Genomic DNA, 22598 nt, shown 5'->3' with positions numbered 1-22598 from the left:
GTACTGTACCGTAGGGGGGAGTATTAATAATGGATGAAAGATGCGAGGGGAAGATAATTGAGCGGTGATTTATTGCGTGGAAACAGGAAGATGAATGAATACTGCTCCCTCTTCATAGCAGTATGTATTTTACTAGGCGACTTTTACTGTCAACTGTTTAGGTCAGCTCGCGTTTACTTCAGATAACCATACGGAGTAGACAGCTTCACCAACCAAAGTGAACAAGATACCCACACCGCCGTCAGAGAGGTAAAAGCAACCGAGCTTTTTAAAAAGCGTGAAAACGGGGAACCGTGTCTGGCTGCCACCGCGTGGCCGCCAACGGCCGAAATATTCCCAGCGTTCGGGCGTGTTTTCTCCCCCAATCCCACGCCTCAACCGCCACCGCCACCGCCAGCCCAACCCCAACCCCAACCTCACCTCGTGTTCGTGTCATCTCTCTCGCTTCTTCTTCTCTTCTCCAATTGCCGAGTTCGCGGTGGAACCCCAACACCTCACCTCACCATCCACCACCAGCTGCTTGCCCTTTTCCCCCTCTCCTCCTCCTAATAATTCCACACAATTATTCACCCACCCGAGCCGCGGCGGCGACCACCAGCTGCTCTCTTATACCTCACCACTTGCCACTTCCCCACCGCCGCTTTCTTGCCTCTAAGCGATTTGCCGAGCTAATAAGCTGTGACCATGAAGCTCCCGCTGCTGCGGCCGCTGTGGCCGATGCTGTCGCCGGCGGCGGGGTCGCCGGACTCCCCGCCCGAGCCGTCCAAGCCGTCGCTGCCCGCCGCGTGGCTGCTGCTGCACGCGCTCTTCTGCGCCACCTCCATGGCGGTCGGGTTCAGGTTCTCGCGCCTCATCGTCTACCTGCTGTTCCTCCCCACGCCGATCAACCCCACCGCCCACCTCGTCTCGCTCGTCTCCCCGCCCGTCATGCTCGCCGCCGCCAACGCGACGACCACCATCACGACGACGACGACCACCACCACGACGACCGTGACGACCACCACGGTGGCCGCCGAGGTCGGGGCACACCCGCAGCACCACCACCACGGACCGGTGTTCGTCGGCCGCCACCCGATCCGCGTCCGCCCGTGGCCGCACCCTGACCCCAACGAGCTCCTCAAGGCGCACCACATCCTCGCCGCCGTCCAGAACGCGCAGCGCAGCAGCCGTCGCCGCGGGGCTGGGCCGCCGAGGCCCGTCATTGCCGTCACCCCTACCACCACCTCCGCGCTCCAGGTGCCCTCCCTCACGTCGATGGCGCACACCCTCCGCCTCGTCGACGGCCCTCTCACGTGGATCGTCGTCGAGCCTGAGCACCACACCGACGCCGTCGCCGCCGTGCTGTCCCGCTCCAACCTCAACTTCCTCCACATCACGGGACCCGACTCCTCCACCTCGCGCCTGCGAATGCACGCCCTGAGGTAATCACCGCAGCTAGATCTCGCTCTCGATTCGCGACCTCGGATGTTGCAATTGAGATCTCTCTGGTGCCACCAAATGCAGGGAGATACGGAAGAGGAAGATGGACGGCGTCGTGGTGTTCGCCGACGAGAACAGCATCCTCCGGACGGAGCTGTTCGACGAGGCGCAGAAGGTGAAGTCGGTGGGCGCCGTGCCCGTCGGCGTGCTGGGCGAGGACGAGGGCACCAGCGAGACGTTCCTCCAGGCGCCGTCGTGCGACGCGGAGGGGAAGCTGGTGGGCTACCACGTGTCGGAGGAGACCATGCTGCCGGCGAACCGTGGCGACATGCTGCTGTCGAGCAGGCTGGAGTGGGCCGGGTTCGTGGTGAACGCGCAGGCGCTCTGGGAGGGCGGCGGCGCGGCGTCGCGCCCCGAGTGGGTGAGCGACATCGACGCCATCGACGACGGCGCCGCCGCCAGCCCGCTCTCGCTGGTCACCGACGCCGCCCGCGTCGAGCCGCTCGCCAGCTGCGGCCAGGCCGCCCTGGCATGGTCCCACCGGTCGGATGCCCTCCACGAGGTCAAATTCCCACACGAGTAAGTTTCGTCGGTGCCCTCTCTCTACATCACCAGATTACTCCTCCCAAATTTAATAAATCTCCAAATGCTAGTACTATGTTACCGCGTGATTACGGGTGATTTGATTAGCACGTTAGCAGTTAGCTCGAAATTGCATGGGTCAGATCTAGGATTTGATCCCGACACCATGGCAAGGTAAGGTACGTTAGGTCGAGCAGATTATGGTTGGCGAGGCGACGATGGTCATTGTGTTCCTAATATGTTCGGTGGGGTGGGGACGATCGCTGAAAGCGATCCGTGTAGGTCTCAAGCACATGTGCCGACCAGACACAACACTAGAACAGGGCCAATTTTTTCTTAGCAACAGTGTTCATATATTGTGACCAGCCTATCTCAGTCTCCGAGTCTTGGGCAACTCATCTGATATACCAAATACGTCTGTCTTCTTGTACTAGTATATTAATTATTATACATATGGTACTAGTATATGCTGGTACTCCTCAAATTGTGCCAGGATATTGGGTTTTCTTTAGTATGTCAACAATCTAGTAGTGAGTGGAGTATCATTTAAGATGGAGTACGAGTATTTAAAACTGTTATTTTTCTTGCCATCGTTTCATGATGTTTGTGGTGAGTTAACTTGTTTAATCTGTGGAGGACCGGAAGGGGATATGATACCACATTCGCCTTACTTTCACCAAAAGGCTCTTTATTTTCTTCCACTTTCTGGCCTGATCTAGCTGTCCCATGCGTTGTGTCAATAAAAGGTAGAGGCAGACAACTCTAATTGGCCATACTTATCACTTCCATTAACACATCATTCCTATCAATGATGAAACCTCTTTCCTGAATCAACCTTACCCTGTTGTGTGGTGATTTGAATATGAAATGTATGTCCTGTCACTGTAACCTTTGGTGTTTATAAATTCATTATATGTCTTTTGTGATTTGCATGGCATAAGAATCAAAAGAATACCCCCTTCTTGTTTGCTTGAGTTTGAAGATCTATCAGATTAACCCTGATGTTTCTCTTAAACCACAGTACTAAATTTATCCTTCATTTTTGTGCAGATGGAAAATTGACCCTCCTCTGGTAACCATCGCTTCCCGCCAACAGGATGCCAAACCAGAAACACCACTCAAGCGGACCACGCTATTGAATACTGAAGGTCAGCACTAGAGGCCATTTTTTGTTGGAAAATAGAAATCAGATCGAAACCATACCTCTATATGGCTCACTAGATCTGCCCCAAGTACTTCACTGATGCATCTATGCCTCGTCGGTGCCAAACGCTCTCAAGTAACATAATGTAACTCAGCTCAGATTATTTCTCTGGACTCTACAGAAACCATAGACAGTACATGTAATCTTGGGGATAAATCACCGCGCATATTTTGTACCACCGTGTAAAATAGATAAAAGTTTAATTATATGTGCCATCTGTCCCTTGTCTGGTAGATAGCAAATTAGGCATATTGTTTTTGTGTAATATAGATCAGAGCAGGGACTTTTAAAAACGAATTGATGTGGTGTGGGTAACTGGGAGTTAAACCATTGGTTGTATACTCGTCTGAAATAATAACAATCCATTTTTCATTCTCCTCCTATGGCTGTGTTCGGAACTCCAAGTTCCCAATACTCACCTCTCGTTTTTCGCGTGCACGCTTTTCAAACTGTTAAACGGATCGTTTTTTATAAAAAGTTTCTATACGTAAGTTGCCTAAAAAAACATATTGATCCATTTTTGAAAAATAAATTAGCTAATACTTAATTAATCACGTGCTAATGGATCGCTCCGTTTTCCGTGCGCACTGTTAGAGTTGAGAACTCAGGCATCCGAACACAGCCTATATCCATAATGTGTCTGTTCTTGTCTGATGTGTCTATAAGATTGTGAGGAACATTATGGTTAGGTGGAAGCTGTCGTATTCCTAACTTTGTAAATTGGTCTTCGCCTCTTGGATCATAGGCTATGGCAGCTTCTTGGATGAACTGTTTTTAGTATTTGTCGCTACTCGTGATTTTTTTAGAGAGAGCTACTCGTGATTTTCTTTTTCTTTTTTTGGAGAAATCACTGGAGGAGAGAGCTTTCCCACTGAATCTTCCATTGAAAATAATAAACATGGGAGTACATCACTATAAGGGACGAGCACAACTAGCACTGTGCCATTATGAATGGTGAGAAGAAAGGGGGCGGGAGAGAGTAGCTTTCGAAGCTTGGACTACAATTCTGGCCGTGTTTAATTACACAGCTAATTTTTTTTAAGTATACAGACACACATTTAAAATATTAAACGTATACTAATAACAAAACAAAAATTCCGCCCGTAAACTTCGAGACGAATTTATTAAGTCTAATTAATCCATCATTAGCAAATGTTTACTGTAGCACCACATTGTCAAATCATGACGTAATTAGACTTAAAAGATTCGTCTCGCAATTTACATGCAAACTGTGTAATTGATTTTTTTCGTCCACATCTAATACTCCATGTATGTGTATAAACATTTGATGTGACGGAATTTTTAGAAATTTAAAGGGAACTAAACACAACCTCTATCGTCTTTCCGCCCACAGAGAAACATCTTCTACTCGTCAATTTAACACTTCGTTCCTTCCTTGCCGTTGGAAACTAATTTTTCTCGCACGCAAAACGGAGCAACTCATTAACATAACTAAGTATTAGTTTTTTTTAAAAAAAATAGATTAATATGATTTTTTAAAAGCAACTTTTGTTTTTTTAAAAAATAAACAAACCATTTAACAGTTTAAGAACGTGCGTGTGGAAAATGAGAAGAATAAGTTATAAACTTAAAAAAATAATGCAGTTCTTGGATTCTAGGCATCTATCATAGGACGATAAAAAATTCAAGAGTAAAGTGTACGGGCAGTCTTTAAACTTGTAGGGGTATGTCTTCTAGATCCCTAAACTCTCAAAATGCATATCCAAGTCCCATAACTTGTCATAGTGTGCCATCTAGGTCCCAAATCACTAAAACCTCTTCAGGTTCTTACGTGACGTTGATGTGTATGCCTCACGGACATGATATAGAATTATTTTGACTGACAAATGGGACCCATTTAATTTTTTTTCCTTTTTCCTTTTCTTTTATCTTTTTCCCCTTTCTTCTCCTTTCTCTGTGACCCGTGCAGAAAAAAGGAAAAAAATAAGAATGAGAAGAAAACGAAAAAGAAAAGGAAAAAGAAGAAAAAAAAGGAAAAGGACACGTCACGTCCATGTGGCATTGCCATATCAGCGCCACATAGGATCTTAGAGGGGATGTGCTAATTTGGGACCTAGATGATGCACTTTGACAAGTTATGCGATCCGGATATACATTTTGAGAGTTTATAGACCTATATGACACAACCCTACAAGTTTAAGTACTGCTAATGCACTTTACTCAAAATTCAATATCATGCTGTTCACGGTTAAGAGAGAAACAAAACGAGCATCGTAGTACGTAAACTTGTTTGAAAAAAAGTTTTGTAACTGCGAACAGAATTACAGAAGACTACAGTAATCAGTCAGATGGAAAAGGTATACCTGAGGTTCCTCTCATCATGTCACGAGATACAAAATCGTGCTTTTCAACCGTAAAACTGGATAAAACGTATCCCCCAACTTACAAAACTAGTACAGAGTATGATCTTTGAGGTTTTGCTATTTCACTTGCGATAGAATTTTGAGTTCTTATACTCTGACTTTTCACCCGTACGATCTTGTATCAAGATTTGTGTTCCTATGAATTCAACTTGCAAAGTTGCAATTACATTTAGTTACAAAGTACTTATATTTGGTTATAGAGTATTTACACTTAATTACAGAGCAACTACACTCTTACATTAAAAAAACATATTTTACAACAGCTTCTTTCTCAAGATTTATGATTTTCTATATGTTTGTCCCTTTTCTTTTATTTCATTCAAAAATGGCTATATGTATTGGTTGGAAGTTCTGTAAAATTTGAAGCTTCAAATCTATTGAAATATCAATGGGTAGTCTCGTATTTTTATTGGCATATATAGAGATAAAAAGTATATAAAGTTTAGTTTAGTGTAAAACTCCTGACAATTAGATTTTCTTATAATATATAAGCAGGAAGATAAGATTGAACTGCTTTATCACATGGATAAGCGTAGGAGCTGAGCGGCCGGCGTGATTCGGCCCACATGATTGGGCTGGTCGTGTGGGAGCATTTTGGCCGGCCCTGGTAGATAGGAGTACGCGATCACATTGGAAAATCACAGCTGCTCGCTGCACGTCGTTGGAGTACTTCCTAATCCCAACTGTTACTCGGAAGTTAAGGGCGCCAGCGCCGCGTGATCCAATCACCTCGCAAAATCACCTTGAGAATAGTATATTCGGAACAGATTTGCAGCCTCGTCGTGTCTATAAATAGGGTGGTAAACACCCATGCATGCAAAGCCACAAGCAATTCAACGAGTTACACCTTCCACCGTCAACCGAGGAGCTTTCAGTTGTTGCCGGCCATGGCGGCGAAGCTCTCCTTGCTACTTCCCGTCACCTGCTTCATCCTCTTCGTTCTGCATGGTACGTGCCATCTGCAGCGCCTTCATTCTTGTTCTTGATTATGTGTTCAATTATCAATTTAATATTAATTGATCAAATCAAATATTCATTTCTGACGAATTAATGAGATCGATAATGCGTGTGCGTATATATAACAGCTGTTCATGTGGAGGCGCGTCCCGATCCTGCCGCTTTCGGCGACTCCGACAACGGGTTCTACACGCTGTTCGTGTTCGGCGATTCGTTCGCCGACACCGGCAATCTCCCCAAGCGCCGACTGAGCGAGCAGTCGCGCGAATGGTACTACCCCTACGGCCGTGACCGTGGCAACAACCGCCCAACCGGCCGCTTCTCCAACGCCATGGTCCAGTCCGATCTCATCGGTAATTAACTAACTAACTATAACCTAATTATCCATTTTCAGATTGAATAATCTATCTTGAAGGAAATTTTCAACAGCATCCATTTTCAGATTCAATCTCAGATTGAAAATGTTACTGCGTACTTAATAATTTGGCTGTACATTTTGCAGCACGGATGCTGGGGCGTCATGAGGCGCCTCCGACGTACAGGAGGGTGGACAACTACGTGCACCCGCACGGCATGAACTTCGCCGCCGGCGGCTCCGGCGTGTTCAAGCTGCCGAGCGGCGCGCCGACGCTCGACAAGCAGGTCGACCACTTCAGGGACCTGGTGCAGGACGGCACCATCACCCGCCGGAACCTCCGTAACTCCATCGCCCTCGTCGCCGTCTCCGGCAACGACTACGCCCGCCTCGCCAACGTCAACGACACTAGCAAGGTCAGTACACAGATCGGGGAAAATGATTCTCGTTTCGTGCATGCTACCTAAATAGTCATCTAAATCAGCCTTCACACACATTAGCTACTGGAGTACGTCCTAGTTAACAGTCTTTCTGATCGATCGATATTGCATGTTCTTTGTGTTTGCAGATGATCAAGTTTGTCGATGAGGTGACGAGCGAGATCGCGAAGCAGGTGCACAGGCTGAAGAACAACGGGGCGAGGAAGATCCTGGTGAACAACCTGCACCCCGTCGGCTGCACGCCGTGGGTAACCAGGCCGGGCAACTACTCCGGCTGCAGCTCCACCGGCAACATGGGCGCCTACCTCCACGGCAGCAACCTCCAACAGAAGCTCTCGCACCTCGACTACGTCCACCATGTCGACCTCAACACTGCCTTCTCCAACATCGTCAATCCCGACCAAGGTAATATATAATTACTACGCATTGTTGATTCGTCTTAATTTCTTGATGAACTTTCATTTTTCTGTTTACAACGTACATGTGTCCATTGACGAATTTGATATGTAGGTTCGAAGCACAAGGTGTCGAGCCAGTTCGAGCACAAGATGCAGCCGTGCTGCGAGAGCTTGGACCCGAACGGCTTCTGCGGGCAGAAGGGACACGATGGCAAGGACCTGTTCAGCGTGTGCAACGATCCGGAGAAGTACTTCTACTGGGACGATGTGCACCCCACGGAGGCTGGATGGAAGGCCGTCATGCAGCAGCTGGAAGGTCCAATCAAGAAATTCCTTCGAATCAACTAGAAATTGAGATGGGCGTTAATTAGGTTTAGAGTGTTTTGGTTTAGGGTTAATTTTTTACTATCAGTTTGTGAGAGTTAGTTATATATGTTAGTAAATTAGGTAAAGATCCCGATTGGCTTGATCGGTGGATATTTTGTTTAGCTCGTGTTTTATTGAACATCTCGTTTCGTCAGTCCTTTGTTAGTTTATTATTATACTAGCTGGGCTGGGACTATATCGACCGAACATGTGAATTTGGCCCACGTATCTGATACTTCTATCTGTTCACTGTTGGGCTGTACTTTCCGAAATGAATTGCTAGATTATAGGCCGAATTAATGGCCACAGGAACAGAGACAGCAGTTCATCAACGTCACCTCTCTGTTTTTTTTTTTTGTAATGATTCCATCAACGTCAACAAAAGGGCAGAAGAAATATCAGTGAAATTGTAAGCCTCAGCACATAATAAATGAAAGCAACAAGGAGATCGTTGACTGTTTAACTAATTGGAATTTCCTTTCAAGATAGGAAGATATCTTTTTTCTCTTATTCTTTGTTGGCTCTATCTTGGCCATGATACAGGAATCAGCTGAGTTCACATTATTGGACCATGACTTCAATTATTGGAAAAAGCGCTATTGGAAAATATAGATTCAGGAATCCTTCAATCTGAAGTTACAGTTTAGGGTTACATAATAGCTGCAGAATTCCAATTAAGTATGTGGCACTCCGAGCTCAAATTAGAGAGTTTAAAGTTTGACCCACGGCTTCAGAGTTTTTTTTTATCAGAGTTGTGAAGCAAACAAACTCAGAAACTGACCATGTCCATTCCATGGTGGGCATCAATCTGAACCCGTCTACTTCTATAATTCAATACGGTTATCCAAAGAGTGCAAAACTATTCAATATGGTTATCCAAAGAACTATTTGACCGATCGACTGGAGTGCCGTAACAAAGAACTCATAAACTAAAGAACTATTCGATGGCACGTCGATGCATGGTTGCGTGCTGGGCAGTTGATACGAACGACATGGCAATGAGAATTCAGGGGAAGAAAAACGAGAGTGGATGCATGTGCTTCACAAGTAAAAATACTCCACTGACAAAAAAGAGTTGTGCAAGGGAGGGGAACCAGCAGAGCAGTGCTTGACACAGGACGGATTTCTTGATGTTTTTTTAGTGATCTCGCATCACATGTTTATGAACGTACTCTGCATGATCGAGGTAGCAGTAACATACTAACATGGCCTTTCTTTCCTGTCTCAATACTTTATGTTGCTGTATTATCCCTGGCACATGCTTGTCGTCACTCCTAACTATGGGCAGGATGAACTGATAACTGATTTAACTAGATCAAAATTCATCCTTTTTTTTTACATTTGATTGATTTAGTCGGCAATCGGCGCTAGTTTTATAAAGTTTTTGCCTGGTTCTCGTCACCATGGCCAAATAGATTACTATAGGCAGCAGCATCAAGTGGGTGGGTCCACATGGGGCTTAGTTTTCTCAGGCTATTATTAGCCGGAGTGAGCGGTCACAAGTGCTGCTACGACATCCGCACTATGGACCAAGGAGATAGCCGCGGTACCGTGACAAGCATTACTACGGGTATGTAGTGCTAGTACATTACTCCAGTGGTAGCTTGTTTCTCAAGTTGAAAGAGACAATTATCTGCCTAAATATACTCTTCCTCCAGAAATCCCATGAGAAATGATAAGCCAATGCCGCTACCGCCGACCGCTTATCGCAAGGTGATTAGCAATCGTGCCACAAAATCAAATTTAGCAATAGCTTAATAATCTGTTTAGGGAAGCTTCTAACTACTCCAATTTCTCTTAGAATTAGAAGCTCTTCTAAACAGTTTAGTATTTTTTTATCTAGATTCTGATAAGTTATAGCTGTAGAATCTACATATTATTATAAATTGACTACCAAACATCTACTTATCAAAATATTAAGTTCCACTCAAACAGACCCTAAGATACATTTGGTTGCATTTGAACCTAGCTATAATCTATTGCACGTTGTAATTGAGATAAATCAGTAACGAGTGATTAATTAAGCATTAACTATTACAAAGTTAAAAAATAAATTTATTTGTTTAGAAAAAATCTATTTATAAAGTTTCTGTACGAAGCACACTATTTTATGAGTTTGGAAAGCATGGATGAAAATGAAAAAGTTACCTATCCTAGTAGTTGATCCAAACTCATTCACAATCTTCATCCAAAGAAAATGCTTAGGACACCTTTGAAACACCGGATTGAAAAATTAGAGCAATAGAAAAAACACAAGATTTTTATAAGAATCAAGAGCAACAGAGAATGATGAAACATGTACGATCGTTTGAATAGATCACATGAATCATAGGAGAAAGATAAACTCGAAGAAATTTTTTTAAAAGATTGAAGCTTGGGTTAACTTTTATTCAAAATCTCTATATGATCATTCATTCCATATGAATTTTGATGGAAATGATATGATTCAGTCACGTGTTTAAATACATTTATAATTTTTAAATACACTGGAAGTTTTGAATACATTTATAGTTTTTAAATACATTGGAATCAAATACTCCGACCCTTATGGTAGATATTAACTAAACCAAACCAAAGATCGACGATTTCATCACCCTAGGAAATGTTTTTTCTTCTGTCTTGGTGTAATTCTTGTTACAGTTTCTGCCAATTTTTGTTCCGTGCATCGCTTGGATATGCAGTCTGCCACTGTAGCGCAGGCTGCGGCTAGCCAATCCGGCGGGGTGGCGTGCGCTGCCGACTCACTGTCTCGCCGGGTCGCGCCCGTCGCCTTCCGCGCGCATCTCGTCGTCCGTCTCGTCACTCATCCATCCTTCCGCGCGACGATTTTGTTGTACGATTCCGGTGTGCGGGGCCTCCACGCCAGCCACCCAACCAACCAACCAACCAACCCATGGGCCATGGCCGCCGCGAGAGATTCCAACGCCCTCCTCCGCTGCTATCCCCGTCCACCGATGCGGCCGCAGCCGCGCTCTTTCCTTTTGCGGGCCAAAAGATTCCTCCCATTGGACTCGCTGCGTGCGTCACCGGAATGTGGGATTTTTGGTTCCCCGCTTGCTAAGCTCCGATTTTGGATATAACTAGGAAAAAAAACACAACTCGTTGACGAATAATTAGGGTTTATCAGATCGTTTTGGATAAGGTTATCACCACCTCACGTTTAAACGGTTATCGTAGTAACCGGGTAGTTATCATAAGGTATATCATAGTTTCAAAAATTAAGAAGGATACTATACTTGATAACTTATTAATTACCGCACGGTTTTATAAACCTTGATAATCACACACGTTCCTCGAACAGTTTAATCCTAAATTACGCCGATAATTCCACCTCGTTCCATCGGTGAAGTCACGAAGGCCCTGTTTGGGGAGCTTGTCCTAGCTGAAGATGCTTCTGCTAGAAGCTGCCCCAAACAATTCATAGCTTTTGAGAATATATAGTTATAGATTCTGAAAAATGAACTAAGAAGTCAGAAGCTGGAGAAGCTAGGTTTCAAACATTTTCCAGATTCTCAGAAACTGGGTATCAAACAGCTGCTTCTCAGAATCTATAGCTACTCCAAACATACCCGAGGAGACATAGGGCATATAGAGATACCTACTACCGTGCGTATCGGCGGCGTTTTGGCACGCGAAACTAGCGGAGGATTCCATGAAACCGCGAACCCCTTCGATCTCTCCCATCCATCGCCTTATCATCGTCATCTTCCCAAATCCCAACTACCAGATGGATCCGGCGCGTCTCTCTGGATCGGTTTGGGGTCGCGAGGACGAACTGGCCGCCGGTTGCTTGGCGATCCTGCGTCCGTCCACTTTATTGGCCGCCTTCCCTTTCCATCCCCTCCTGCCTGCGTACGTCCAGCCCATCTCGTCGCGTTCCCAGTAAATTCCAGGCAACTGGGGGAGGCAAGGGACCATGACTACTGACGGCGCCACTGCATGACCACCGCCCGATCTGCCGATCGTGGGATATGCTTCATGTCTGCAAGAAACAAAGAACTGTGTTTAGTTTAAGCTAAAATTAAAAAGTTTGGTTGAAATTGAAACGTGTGACGAAAAAATTAAAAGTTTATATGTGTAAAAATGTTTTGATGTAATGGGAAAGTTGGAAGTTTGAAAAAAAAAAGTTTGTAACTAAACATGGTGTAGCTACTTCCTCCGTTCCATAAAAAACCAACCAGATACTAAAATACTAAAAGATACTAAAAGTGACACATCATAATATAATAAATTTAGATATACATCTATACAGATTTATTGTACTATGAATATATTATATTCAGTCTTATATTTATTTTTTTTAGACGGAAGGAGTAGTCACCAGCTGCTGCTTTGGGCCAGTTTGCTACCACTCTCGTGAAGGGAAATCGTGATTAGCTTTGGCACGGCTGAAAGCTCCGTTTGTACGAACAGATGCATACTGCTAGTGCTTTTAATATAATCGCCTCGTGAAACACCTCGCTTTTCGCTGCAGCGCGGCCTTTAAAACGACACGATACGGTAAACTCTCTCTTTCACCGTGATGCATCACCGATCGTAATTCAACCGGGGCGCAATTAACTATCGCAGCTTAAACAGGAGCAAAAAAACATAACAGTCAAAATCTTGCAGCTCCACGTAACCTCTCTCGTCACCTCCTTCTACATGTCTCGATTGACACGGTACCCCAATCTTCCAAATAAACAACCCACTATAATTGCCTAGGCTACAGGCTAGATAGACTAATACAGGAAGATGTCACCGTATTTACTAGTAATTATTTTTTCGTGACAAACAACATATCGTTGATAAGAATATGTTTATAATGATTCCGTTTTAAAATATGGCAGCCCAGTTTCCAGAGGTGCTACGTAGTGTGTACGTGTGGAATCTTTATAAGGTCATTTTCAATGAGAGTTTTATTTTCATTGAATAGGGTATCATGTCAATATTTTTGTTAATATGATAAGTAATTAATAAAGAAAGAGATGAAATGAGTTTACACTGTTTTTAATGTGACTTGTCTCTACATGTGTTGCTTATAAGATTAAAAAAATAAAAATGTGTCGTATGGGCTATTTTAGCAATCGATTAAGTGTTTTGTTTGTGTGGGCAACACTTTTTGAAAAATAAAAATGAAACCTCTCATTAGAAGGGGATGGACGTGCAAATGTGATTAGAACCAGTTTTATAAAAAGATATAGGTTGCTATGATTTTTTTCAGTACAATAAATCTGGGCAGTAATATGTCCAGATTCATTGTACTTAGAAACATCTCATTTAATATTAGATTGGGTTTTTAAGTACGGAGATAATATTAGTTTGGGTTTTTTTTCTAGAGGAGAGAGTATGTGTTTTAAAAAATAGATTAAGTTGAAATTAACCCCAACCCAATCCAACCTGTCCACCTCAGTGGCACCTTTATTAAACGATCCCAATACAAATTCGAAACCAAAAAAAAAAAATATCCTACTGGTGGTCGACTAGATTAATATTGGAAGAAAATTGCACGAATATAATGGAATCTGGGCCCACCACTCGTCCTCTCCAATTCTATAAAGCGACCCCCGATACCACCATCAAATCCATCTACTCCTCTTCTACCTCTCCTCCTCCTCCTCTTCTTGGTCGTCTTCTCCTAGCTCGCCAAGATGAGGATTTCCATGGCTCTCGCGGCGGCCGCGCTGCTGCTGCTGCTGTCGCTGGCAGCGGCGGACATGTCGATCGTGTCGTACGGGGAGAGGAGCGAGGAGGAGGCGCGGCGGCTGTACGCGGAGTGGAAGGCCGAGCACGGCAAGAGCTACAACGCCGTCGGCGAGGAGGAGCGGCGGTACGCGGCGTTCAGGGACAACCTCCGGTACATCGACGAGCACAACGCCGCCGCCGACGCCGGGGTCCACTCCTTCCGCCTCGGCCTCAACCGCTTCGCCGACCTCACCAACGAGGAGTACCGGGACACCTACCTCGGCCTCAGGAACAAGCCGCGGAGGGAGAGGAAGGTCAGCGACAGGTACCTCGCCGCCGACAACGAGGCGCTGCCGGAGTCCGTTGACTGGAGGACCAAGGGGGCCGTGGCTGAGATCAAGGACCAGGGAGGTTGCGGTAAGCATCCGTTGATCCTTTTCATGTCTCCTCTCTTCATTTCAGTTTCAGGGGTAAAATATGTTTCCTTTTTACATATGAATCATTTTCGCGGTTAGTTTATTCGGGATGATCCTCAAGAAATTATTGGTCTGCTTGCAACAGTTCAGTAGTTAGTACTCCACGTGAACATAAATTAGGGGCACATCCAGGTCAAACGATAAATCAGGACATGTTTCAATATGCCCCAAAATTAAGCAGACCGGAAAGGGGGGGGGGGAATTTTCGATCTGAATCCAGAATTTGAAGTACAGTGTGATTCACAAAATGAAATTCTTTGAAATTCAATTGTTTTTATGGTTTGTGTAGTTGGCTATACACATGGTCCTCAAAAAAATATTTGGTTGACTAACTTGATTCCAGTTGTGTACTCTGTATGGAGTATCACTCAATAATCGGACACCTTTATTTCTGATCTGGAATTATGAATAAGCCAGAGCCTGCAACTGATCCTGCTGTTTCTGAGTGTACTCTACTGTGGCTTGTAGGGGAGGCAGGAAGGCAAGCTATAATAAATGGTCATTCATAAATTGTTTTAGTTGGAAAGGTGGATATTTTGGTTGTGGGTGCATGGACGTATTAGAGCCAAACAGAAAATCATACTGTGCATTAGTGGTCACTGTTTGAATTGTAGCTGGTGGAGCCACACTAGTGGTCAGCTGTCATTTGGCATATGGCTCCAAAAGAGCCCTTGGAAACACCTTTCATTCACGTCTCTTGCAGACGTTTCACAATCCTATTGGTAGAAGGTCCTCCTTTGCATTGCTAAAGTTCTTCATCATGTTGTTGCTTAAAAAAGAAAAAAGAAACTTCGCACTGTCTGATGTAGGTCGTTTAAAAAAAAATGTTGTTGCTCCACATGGTCTATCTAATTCATAATTGGCTGCATTTGTTTTGTATTGCCTCATTATTTACTTGTATATTTGAGAGTCAAACAATGTTTCATGTCATCCTTTGACACAATAATATGGAAATATAACCTCCAATTCTCCTATATTGCAGGAAGTTGCTGGGCTTTCTCAGCAATAGCAGCTGTAGAAGGCATCAACCAGATTGTTACTGGCGACCTGATATCTTTGTCTGAGCAGGAGCTAGTTGACTGTGACACTTCATATAACGAGGGATGCAATGGAGGTCTGATGGACTATGCATTTGATTTCATCATCAACAATGGTGGAATCGACACCGAGGATGACTACCCTTACAAAGGCAAGGACGAACGGTGTGACGTAAACAGGGTATCTTTCGTCTTCTTTGCTCCCTTGGTTTTTCAGGTAGTAGCATAATTTTGATATGCTATTGCTCACTTGTGCTGCTATACTCACAGAAAAACGCAAAGGTTGTCACAATTGACAGCTACGAAGATGTAACACCAAACAGTGAGACGAGTCTGCAGAAGGCGGTAGCAAACCAGCCCGTCAGTGTTGCAATTGAAGCCGGTGGCAGAGCATTCCAGCTCTACTCATCGGTAAGTCGATTTAACGTTATTGTTCAAATTCGTTTGGTGATCCTTTGCTAAGTTCTAACAATGTGTAGTCGGTAGTAAGTTTTGCTATCTTTGATAGAGAAACAAATAGGCAGGCTCACTGATTGCTTTTGCCCTTGCCTGCTTTACTTTGCTTTAATCACGGTTATTGCACTAAAAGAAATGATTGTGTTGTCAGTTGCAAGTCGCAACTACTAAGCAAATCTTATTATCATTTTGTCCAGTCCTGGCATACTTTGTTAATTTGTTATCATCCAGATAATCTAATCCCATTTCAGCTTTCCACTAAATTAGTACCTCAGTGCACACCATTTATTCATAGACCATAAACCATGTTCATTTGTTGCTTTCCTGCCCCTGCTTTGTGAAACACTTTTAATGGAACGAGTAGCTTTTGATGTGTTCCCAGGTCCGTAGTGGAGTGGTATGAGCCATCATCCAGTGTCATCCACTTCGAAACCCAATTAGATAGGGAAAAAGATTATGATTGTTTTTCCCATAAAGCAATACTCAAAATTTGAAACATGCATTGTACTCTGCTTTTGTTAAATAAGTTAATCCTAAATTCCTTGTTCTTTTCAATTATGTTGTTATTTCCATGACTTGGGCTTGCACTGATTGCCATTTCCTGATATCATTCTTAGGGTATCTTCACGGGTAAATGTGGAACAGCACTAGACCACGGCGTCGCTGCTGTTGGGTACGGCACAGAGAATGGCAAGGACTACTGGATCGTGAGGAACTCGTGGGGCAAGAGCTGGGGTGAGTCCGGCTACGTCCGTATGGAGCGCAACATCAAGGCGAGCAGTGGCAAGTGCGGCATTGCCGTTGAGCCATCCTACCCTCTGAAGAAGGGCGAGAACCCCCCGAACCCCGGCCCTACTCCGCCGTCCCCAACCCCGCCTCCCACCGTCTGCGACAACTACTACACTTGCCCCGATAGCACCACCTGCTGCTGCATCTACGAGTATGGCAAATACTGCTACGCCTGGGGCTGCTGCCCACTCGAGGGCGCCACCTGCTGCGATGATCACTACAGCTGCTGCCCTCACGAGTACCCCATCTGCAATGTTCAGCAGGGAACCTGCCTCATGGTAAGCAATTGCAGAGATTGGTAATTTACTAGCACTGTTGCAAGTGCAAGAATTCCCTGTGATTCTTACTGTTTTGTTGCTTGATGAACACAACAGGCTAAGGACAGTCCACTGGCAGTGAAGGCTCTGAAGCGTACCCTGGCAAAGCCAAACTTGTCTTTCTTGTTTGGCAACGGCAAGAAGAGCAGCGCTTGAGCAATTTCAGAACCGTATCAGACCGTCCAGAGCCAGCGTGGTTGCATCATCAAATGATCAGCTGGTAACTGACGAAGACGATTGCGCAGCTCGGCGGCGAACCCTGCGCACTAAGTATATCTGCTTTTATAATAGATTTCTCGTGTACATAAAATCTAAAAAAACGGGTTCAGTTGGTTACAGAACTGCCAAATTTGCTTCTGAATGTATATGTAAAATTCAGCTAGGTTTGCTCCTAAGCTCCTAGATGCCAGTTCGACGGAACTGCAAATTGATATTGGAACAAGATAAGGTCATTGCCATATTAATCCATCATTCATGTATTCCATACCAATATCTCATTCGCTTGCAGTGCTGATGATCATGCTCTTGACTTTTGGGGTCTTGCCAATGAGCAAAATTATACTTGGCTTCCCTCAGAAACACATACATACACACTCCGTTCCCAGTTCATGTACAAGCCTACCCTGATAGCTGTTATCCAGATCTGGGCTGTAGTTCTGTGATTAAGTTCAGGTTTGGGCTGTTTATCTGTCATTCAGATTTCTATTTTGAAATGAAATGTGTTGAGATCCAAATTTGCCCCTCATATGCTGCGCGTGCAATGCAAGGCTGAGGGCTGGATACCTGGATCGTCTCGGCCCAACGCTACAGAATGTCCCCTGAATCTGAACCGGCCGTATTTTCTGGGCCGTGTCCCGGTATAACAACGGCCCAAGCACGCCCGGACGTTTTGCCGCTAAACGGCCTAGCGTGGGGTGGGCGGATGGCACGGTCCTCACCACGTGCAGCAGCGGAGCCAGCTCCCGGGTAGGCCAGGCACGGTCACCACTCACCACGTCCACCGTTACCTTCTTCACTGCCGATAATAACTATCAACACCTATAAAAATTAGTTGATTACATAAAAACGTTATTTGTCGTTTGTGTTTGACACCGTTACTGTCTCCATATCGATAATTATCGATAGCTATAAAAATTGGTTGATTGCATGAAAAATGTTATTAGTAGTTTGTGTTTGATGACACCGGTTCCAACCACGTGCGCGCGCCAGCGGAAGATGGGTTCAGCTTCCCTGCTGCCGCGGCCAGAGGATGCCGAGCGTGCCTTGCCTGTTTCGGCTTCGGCCGGTCTACGCTGTCGTCGATCAGCCGATTGCCGTATTGTGACCCGTCGGTGCAAATGGGGCCTAACGCAGTGATGCATTTGCTATTCACGGTCAAAGGCTTTGGAAATGCAGAGGCAACCCAACGCGTGACATGAGGCGGAACAGCGAGTGATGAGAGGTCAACCATGCGGTTACGCCACTCGTCCGGCCGTCACGTCGAATCCGCCCGGGTCCATGCCTAACTATTGAACAGGAGTAGTAGTAGTATCCAACAACTAGTCCTACTATACTAGTACTCCGTATCACAAAGCCAGTACACACATGAAACGCGATTACAAATACTACAGGTATCAGAATACAAATCAAGGACCCACAGAGGTAAGGGGAACCATATGCTATTATTCTCCAGAGCTGGGTGGCGCCAAGCACATGATGTCTAACTTATTCCTGTCAGGACCATGGTGGGTCGCTCAACCCGTTTTCTAGTTTTGTTGAACCCGTTTTGGAGATATCCTAATTAGCAATGAAGAACACATCTCCGTTACATCCATCCAGAAGCAGGTGGTGTTTTCTACTGGTACTTACTCCGTATTTTAATGTATAACGCCGTTAACTTTTCGACCAACGTTTGACCATTTGTTTTATTCAAAATTTTCATGTAAATATGAAAGTATTTATATCATACTTAAAGAACATTTAATGATGAATCGAGTCACAATAAAATAGATGATAATTGTATAAATTTTTTAAATAAGACGAATGGTCAAACGTTGAATAAAAAGTCAACGGTGTTATACATTAAAATATGGAGTAGTACGATTTTATATCTGCCTACGAGGTCAATATATTTAAGCTGGTGCTTCCTAACCTAATTAGAAACGGAAATTCGGTTCGGGGGGTTGCGAAGCTTGACAGTTTAACAAACCCTGTAACGCAAATACAGTCATTACTTGATAGGGTAAATCCAACACGTCCATTTCAAGCTAAAGTTACTACTGAATATAATTGTTTTAAGATAATGAAAATGTTTTACATCTCCATAAATATAAAATTCTACCTGTGATATTTCCTCATTTATTAAGGTAGTGACAGTAACATGGTAAACTATCCTGACAATGACATCGTTGCAACGACCCTATCACTAGCTGGTAATCCATTTATTAAGTTTGCTACGGACCTGGTTGATCACTAAAGCTTGGGATTGGCTTGCTCAACCCTCTTACCTGAAAGCCTGAAATGACATCCTGTTTGGAGAGAGGGTCGCGGTTGTTGGAATGTCACCAGAAAGAAAGTCCTGAAATGGACGGCATGTGGGGGCAAAGGCTGTAACGCTGTTGGTCCGTTCGATTTGTACCCTGCAGTGCAGCCTAATCCAATTTATAATTGTCCTACGAGTGGTTCGTTCGTTCTCATCCCAAAAGGGCACCGAGAGCGAGAAGACGAGCAGCGCCGATATCTGATCTGACGACTAACCGCAAACGGATGGTACGTGATATGCAGCTCGCAACGTGGTCCGTCGCCTTCATGAGATAAAAAGGTTTTGAGAGCATGTTAACGTGCATGGCTATTTGGTCTACAATGTCCAAGGCTCCCTGAAAACGCAGGGATTTTATAGGATTTTCACGTAAAGCAGTTCACTTCTTTCAAATTTTCGTAAAATTCCTCCGAACCGAATAAACCCTCAATAGGGATAAAAAAGTTGCAGAAATTCCCGACCAAGAAGTATCATCTCCTTAAAAAGGTACAATTTTCAACTGTTTTCAATTCTAGTCATACATAAAATTTATTTTTTCTTGCAAACGCGCAGAAGAATTACACATTAATATAAAAATTTAATTTAAATTTTTTATTTTTTTTTAATTATTTTTTTCTAATTTCTAACGGTGGGATATCAAAGTCGCTATTAAATAGTTAAATCGATCCATATGAAAGATCCCGGACGGACAAATAACCGGTTTAGTACGAATGCTGATTCGGCCTCCAATGTCCAATGTTCAGACTTCTGTTTCGTACTCACTATCCGGTTGGCGCGCAGTATTTTGATGATGAATATCCAAGTCCCAAACCACGTTCACAATGCCTGACACATTTTGGTTATTTACGCTCCCAGGCAGGTTGCTCGCTGGGAGATCTGAAATGATGTCCCATTGTTTGTGTGATGGTCAATCTGACCAGATATTGCTACCCTATCAAAATTGATCCAGCAGAAATCAGATACTCTATGTGCTCAAACACAGAGTATACACATGACTATATTGGTTGCCAGCTAGCCAGCTAAGGTCAGTGGCTTATCAAAGTGATCATTGCCACGTAGGCGACACTTGTTTTTCCATTACCGGAGAAGCCGATCAAGATCGGACACAAGAGTTGTTGAGAGGTCGATCGGACGTTGCTGCAAAATACGGTTAACTTAACTTTAAACGAAACGACGGAGCTAAACCCACAAGCACACCACGGTTACGACATCAGCTAATTAGTGCCAACGCCTAGTAGATTTCTCCCTCTCGGATCTGATGATCAGATGACTCAACCAAAAACAAACAAATACATCTTCGTCAGATCAATCAGACGACTAGTTTGCTACTACTTGTACTCCTATACTAATAGTGCCGTTAATACGACGAGGAGATGAGCTGATCCACTTTTTGCTCACCTGACCAAGCAACACACGCAACCAACACGAAGGAGAAAAGAAAGCGAAAACGATGGGATCCAACCACCCACCACGCACCATCTACTGTAGCATCGCTCTCCTGCCAGCCATCACAAACCCTTTTACCAAATCAACCCCCAGATATGTCATCAAATCCAAGATCTTTTTGCCGGTTTGGTTGTTGTGAAAAGTGTAGTAAATTGTGTAAAACCTCTATTTGCATTTTCCTTTCTCTATTGATGCAATGATATCATCACTGTGTTACAAATTATTGTCCCCCAAAAAACAGTAAAAAAAATATATGTAACAGGAAATAATTAACAAGTGAGAGGAGAGGAGAGAGAGAAAAAATTAGCAGAGGAGGGAAGAGTAATTCTTGGCCAGGTTTTTACTTGCCGGACTTCTCCGACGATGTGCCCGCCGCCGTGCTGTCTTGGCCGGAGCAGAAGGCGTCGCGCCGGCCGTCTGGGCGGACGACGAAGTGGCCGAGCGACGGCGTGCCGCTGCCGGCGACGCGGTTCTCGTCGCAGAGGAACTCCTTGCTGAGGACCTGCTCCAGCTCGAACTGGAAGTCGTGGACCAGAACGTCGGTGGGGCCCTTGGCGGCGGTGGCGCCGGTGCGCGCGAGGACGGCGGTGGTGAAGATGGACGGCATCCGCCCCGGCGAGGTCGGGTTCCACCCGGACGGCCCGTCGATGAGCACGATGTCCCACGCGACGTCGTAGAGGTCGTTGGGGAGGTCGTTGATGGCGAGGCGGCACTCGGAGAAGAGGAGGTTCTGGATGGGGCGGCACTCGGCGGCGCGCGACGCCCGCGCCGCGTCGAGGAGGTCGCGGAAGTCGCGCACCTTGGTGGTGTAGGAGACGTCGTAGGCCTCGAGCCCCGGGTGGCGCGGCTCCAGGTACTTGACGTAGAACTCGTTCTCCTCGAGGAAGACGGTGCGGCCGCCGTGGTTGAGCGCCAGCCAGAGCGGGGACTCGGCGCCGAGGCCGAACACGAGGAGGTTGCAGGGGCCCCTGGCGCGGAGCACGGCGGAGATGGCGCGGATGTCGGTGTCGGACATGCGGTGCGTGGCGTTGGAGATGGAGGCGAAGTGGACCAGCGCGTCGAACACCGGGAGCGGCAGCGCGGAGACGGCGCCGGTGCCGGAGCCGGCGCTTGCGCCGCCACCGGAGGAGTCCGCCGCCGCGCCCGAGCCCGAGGCGGAGGCGAAGTGGGAGGTGTTGTAGACGAAGGTGACGAACGTGGCTAGCGCGAAGCAGGTGGCGAAGAGGAGGAGGAGGACGCGGCGGTGGCTCGACGACGCGGCCGCCTGTAGCTTGTCTCGGCTGCCATGGGATTTCATCCCCGCGCGCGCGCGCAAGGTGCTCGACGCTCGATCGGCTCGATCTCACGGCGATTCGGGTCGTGGCGAGGCGGGGGCGCGTGGGCTGGAGAGAAGAGGTGGGAATCGAGCAGGGGACGGGGTGGAGATGGAGAAGAGAAAGGTCAGGTCGTCTCGTGCTCGTGCTCGTGCCGAGCTGGGAGCTGAGATTTTTTTTTTCTTTCTCAACTGGTAGTGTAGGCTGTAGACTGGAGAGAAGAGGGTTGTTGCTATCTGTCCTTGCTTGCTTTCTGGACTTCGTCAGTTCAAAATCTACCGCGTAACAAGTGGGCCGTACAGTAATTATATTTTGGCGGGTAAGAGGCAGTCTGGCTCAGTGGTCAACTGCTCGTTACCCTACTCTTATGGCATGGTATGGATTATGGCATGAGCAGTCAGAGCTCATCAAGTCAGTATACGGCATCAATCCGACATGAATGAATGATTGAATGGGATCCGAGTGAGCGAGTGAATG

At 45.6% G+C, this 22598-nt stretch overlaps 4 protein-coding genes across 4 annotated transcripts; 3 read left to right on the top strand and 1 right to left on the bottom strand.

Annotated features, from left to right (window-relative positions):
• The first annotated feature begins 443 nt into the window (after nt 1-443).
• Nucleotides 444-3586, top strand: LOC4337225 (probable glucuronosyltransferase Os04g0650300). Its single transcript, XM_015781495.3, has 3 exons — nt 444-1421; nt 1504-1998; nt 3052-3586. Exons 1-3 carry the CDS (start codon nt 685-687, stop codon nt 3158-3160), a joined length of 1341 nt encoding a protein of 446 aa, XP_015636981.1. The 5' UTR covers nt 444-684; the 3' UTR covers nt 3161-3586.
• Nucleotides 3587-6220: 2634 nt separating this feature from the next.
• On the top strand, nt 6221-8333 carry LOC4337224 (GDSL esterase/lipase At5g03610). The gene is made up of 5 exons (XM_015780156.3): nt 6221-6537; nt 6675-6899; nt 7049-7317; nt 7470-7746; nt 7852-8333. Exons 1-5 carry the CDS (start codon nt 6477-6479, stop codon nt 8085-8087), a joined length of 1068 nt encoding a protein of 355 aa, XP_015635642.1. The 5' UTR covers nt 6221-6476; the 3' UTR covers nt 8088-8333.
• A 5361-nt stretch (nt 8334-13694) lies between these two features.
• On the top strand, nt 13695-17308 carry LOC4337223 (oryzain alpha chain-like). The gene is made up of 5 exons (NM_001402443.1): nt 13695-14186; nt 15228-15463; nt 15553-15693; nt 16356-16805; nt 16902-17308. The coding sequence occupies exons 1-5, from the start codon at nt 13736-13738 to the stop codon at nt 16998-17000; spliced, it is 1377 nt and encodes a 458-aa protein (NP_001389372.1). The 5' UTR covers nt 13695-13735; the 3' UTR covers nt 17001-17308.
• Nucleotides 17309-20956: 3648 nt separating this feature from the next.
• On the bottom strand, nt 20957-22334 carry LOC4337222 (protein IRX15-LIKE). Its single transcript, XM_015778111.3, has one exon. It carries the CDS (start codon nt 22103-22105, stop codon nt 21149-21151), a length of 957 nt encoding a protein of 318 aa, XP_015633597.1. The 5' UTR covers nt 22106-22334; the 3' UTR covers nt 20957-21148.
• Between the last annotated feature and the right edge of the window lie 264 nt (nt 22335-22598).

The sequence above is a fragment of the Oryza sativa genome, chromosome 4 (assembly GCF_034140825.1).
Source record: "Oryza sativa Japonica Group chromosome 4, ASM3414082v1".
Lineage (NCBI taxonomy): Eukaryota > Viridiplantae > Streptophyta > Magnoliopsida > Poales > Poaceae > Oryza > Oryza sativa.
This window is presented reverse-complemented; position numbering and strand designations above follow the sequence as displayed.

What these genes read in the sequence shown, in the direction of transcription:
- LOC4337225 (XM_015781495.3), top strand. Translation starts at nt 685, where the DNA reads ATGAAGCTCCCGCTGCTGCGGCCGCTGTGGCCGATGCTGTCGCCGGCG. An exon ending in CTGCGAATGCACGCCCTGAG is followed by an intron (nt 1,422 to 1,503) that starts GTAATCACCGCA and finishes CACCAAATGCAG; the next exon opens with GGAGATACGGAAGAGGAAGA. An exon ending in GAGGTCAAATTCCCACACGA is followed by an intron (nt 1,999 to 3,051) that starts GTAAGTTTCGTC and finishes ATTTTTGTGCAG; the next exon opens with ATGGAAAATTGACCCTCCTC.
- LOC4337224 (XM_015780156.3), top strand. Translation starts at nt 6,477, where the DNA reads ATGGCGGCGAAGCTCTCCTTGCTACTTCCCGTCACCTGCTTCATCCTC. An exon ending in CATCCTCTTCGTTCTGCATG is followed by an intron (nt 6,538 to 6,674) that starts GTACGTGCCATC and finishes TATATATAACAG; the next exon opens with CTGTTCATGTGGAGGCGCGT. An exon ending in ACGTCAACGACACTAGCAAG is followed by an intron (nt 7,318 to 7,469) that starts GTCAGTACACAG and finishes TTGTGTTTGCAG; the next exon opens with ATGATCAAGTTTGTCGATGA.
- LOC4337223 (NM_001402443.1), top strand. Translation starts at nt 13,736, where the DNA reads ATGAGGATTTCCATGGCTCTCGCGGCGGCCGCGCTGCTGCTGCTGCTG. An exon ending in CATTCCAGCTCTACTCATCG is followed by an intron (nt 15,694 to 16,355) that starts GTAAGTCGATTT and finishes TATCATTCTTAG; the next exon opens with GGTATCTTCACGGGTAAATG. An exon ending in AGCAGGGAACCTGCCTCATG is followed by an intron (nt 16,806 to 16,901) that starts GTAAGCAATTGC and finishes TGAACACAACAG; the next exon opens with GCTAAGGACAGTCCACTGGC.
- LOC4337222 (XM_015778111.3), bottom strand. Translation starts at nt 22,105, where the DNA reads ATGAAATCCCATGGCAGCCGAGACAAGCTACAGGCGGCCGCGTCGTCG.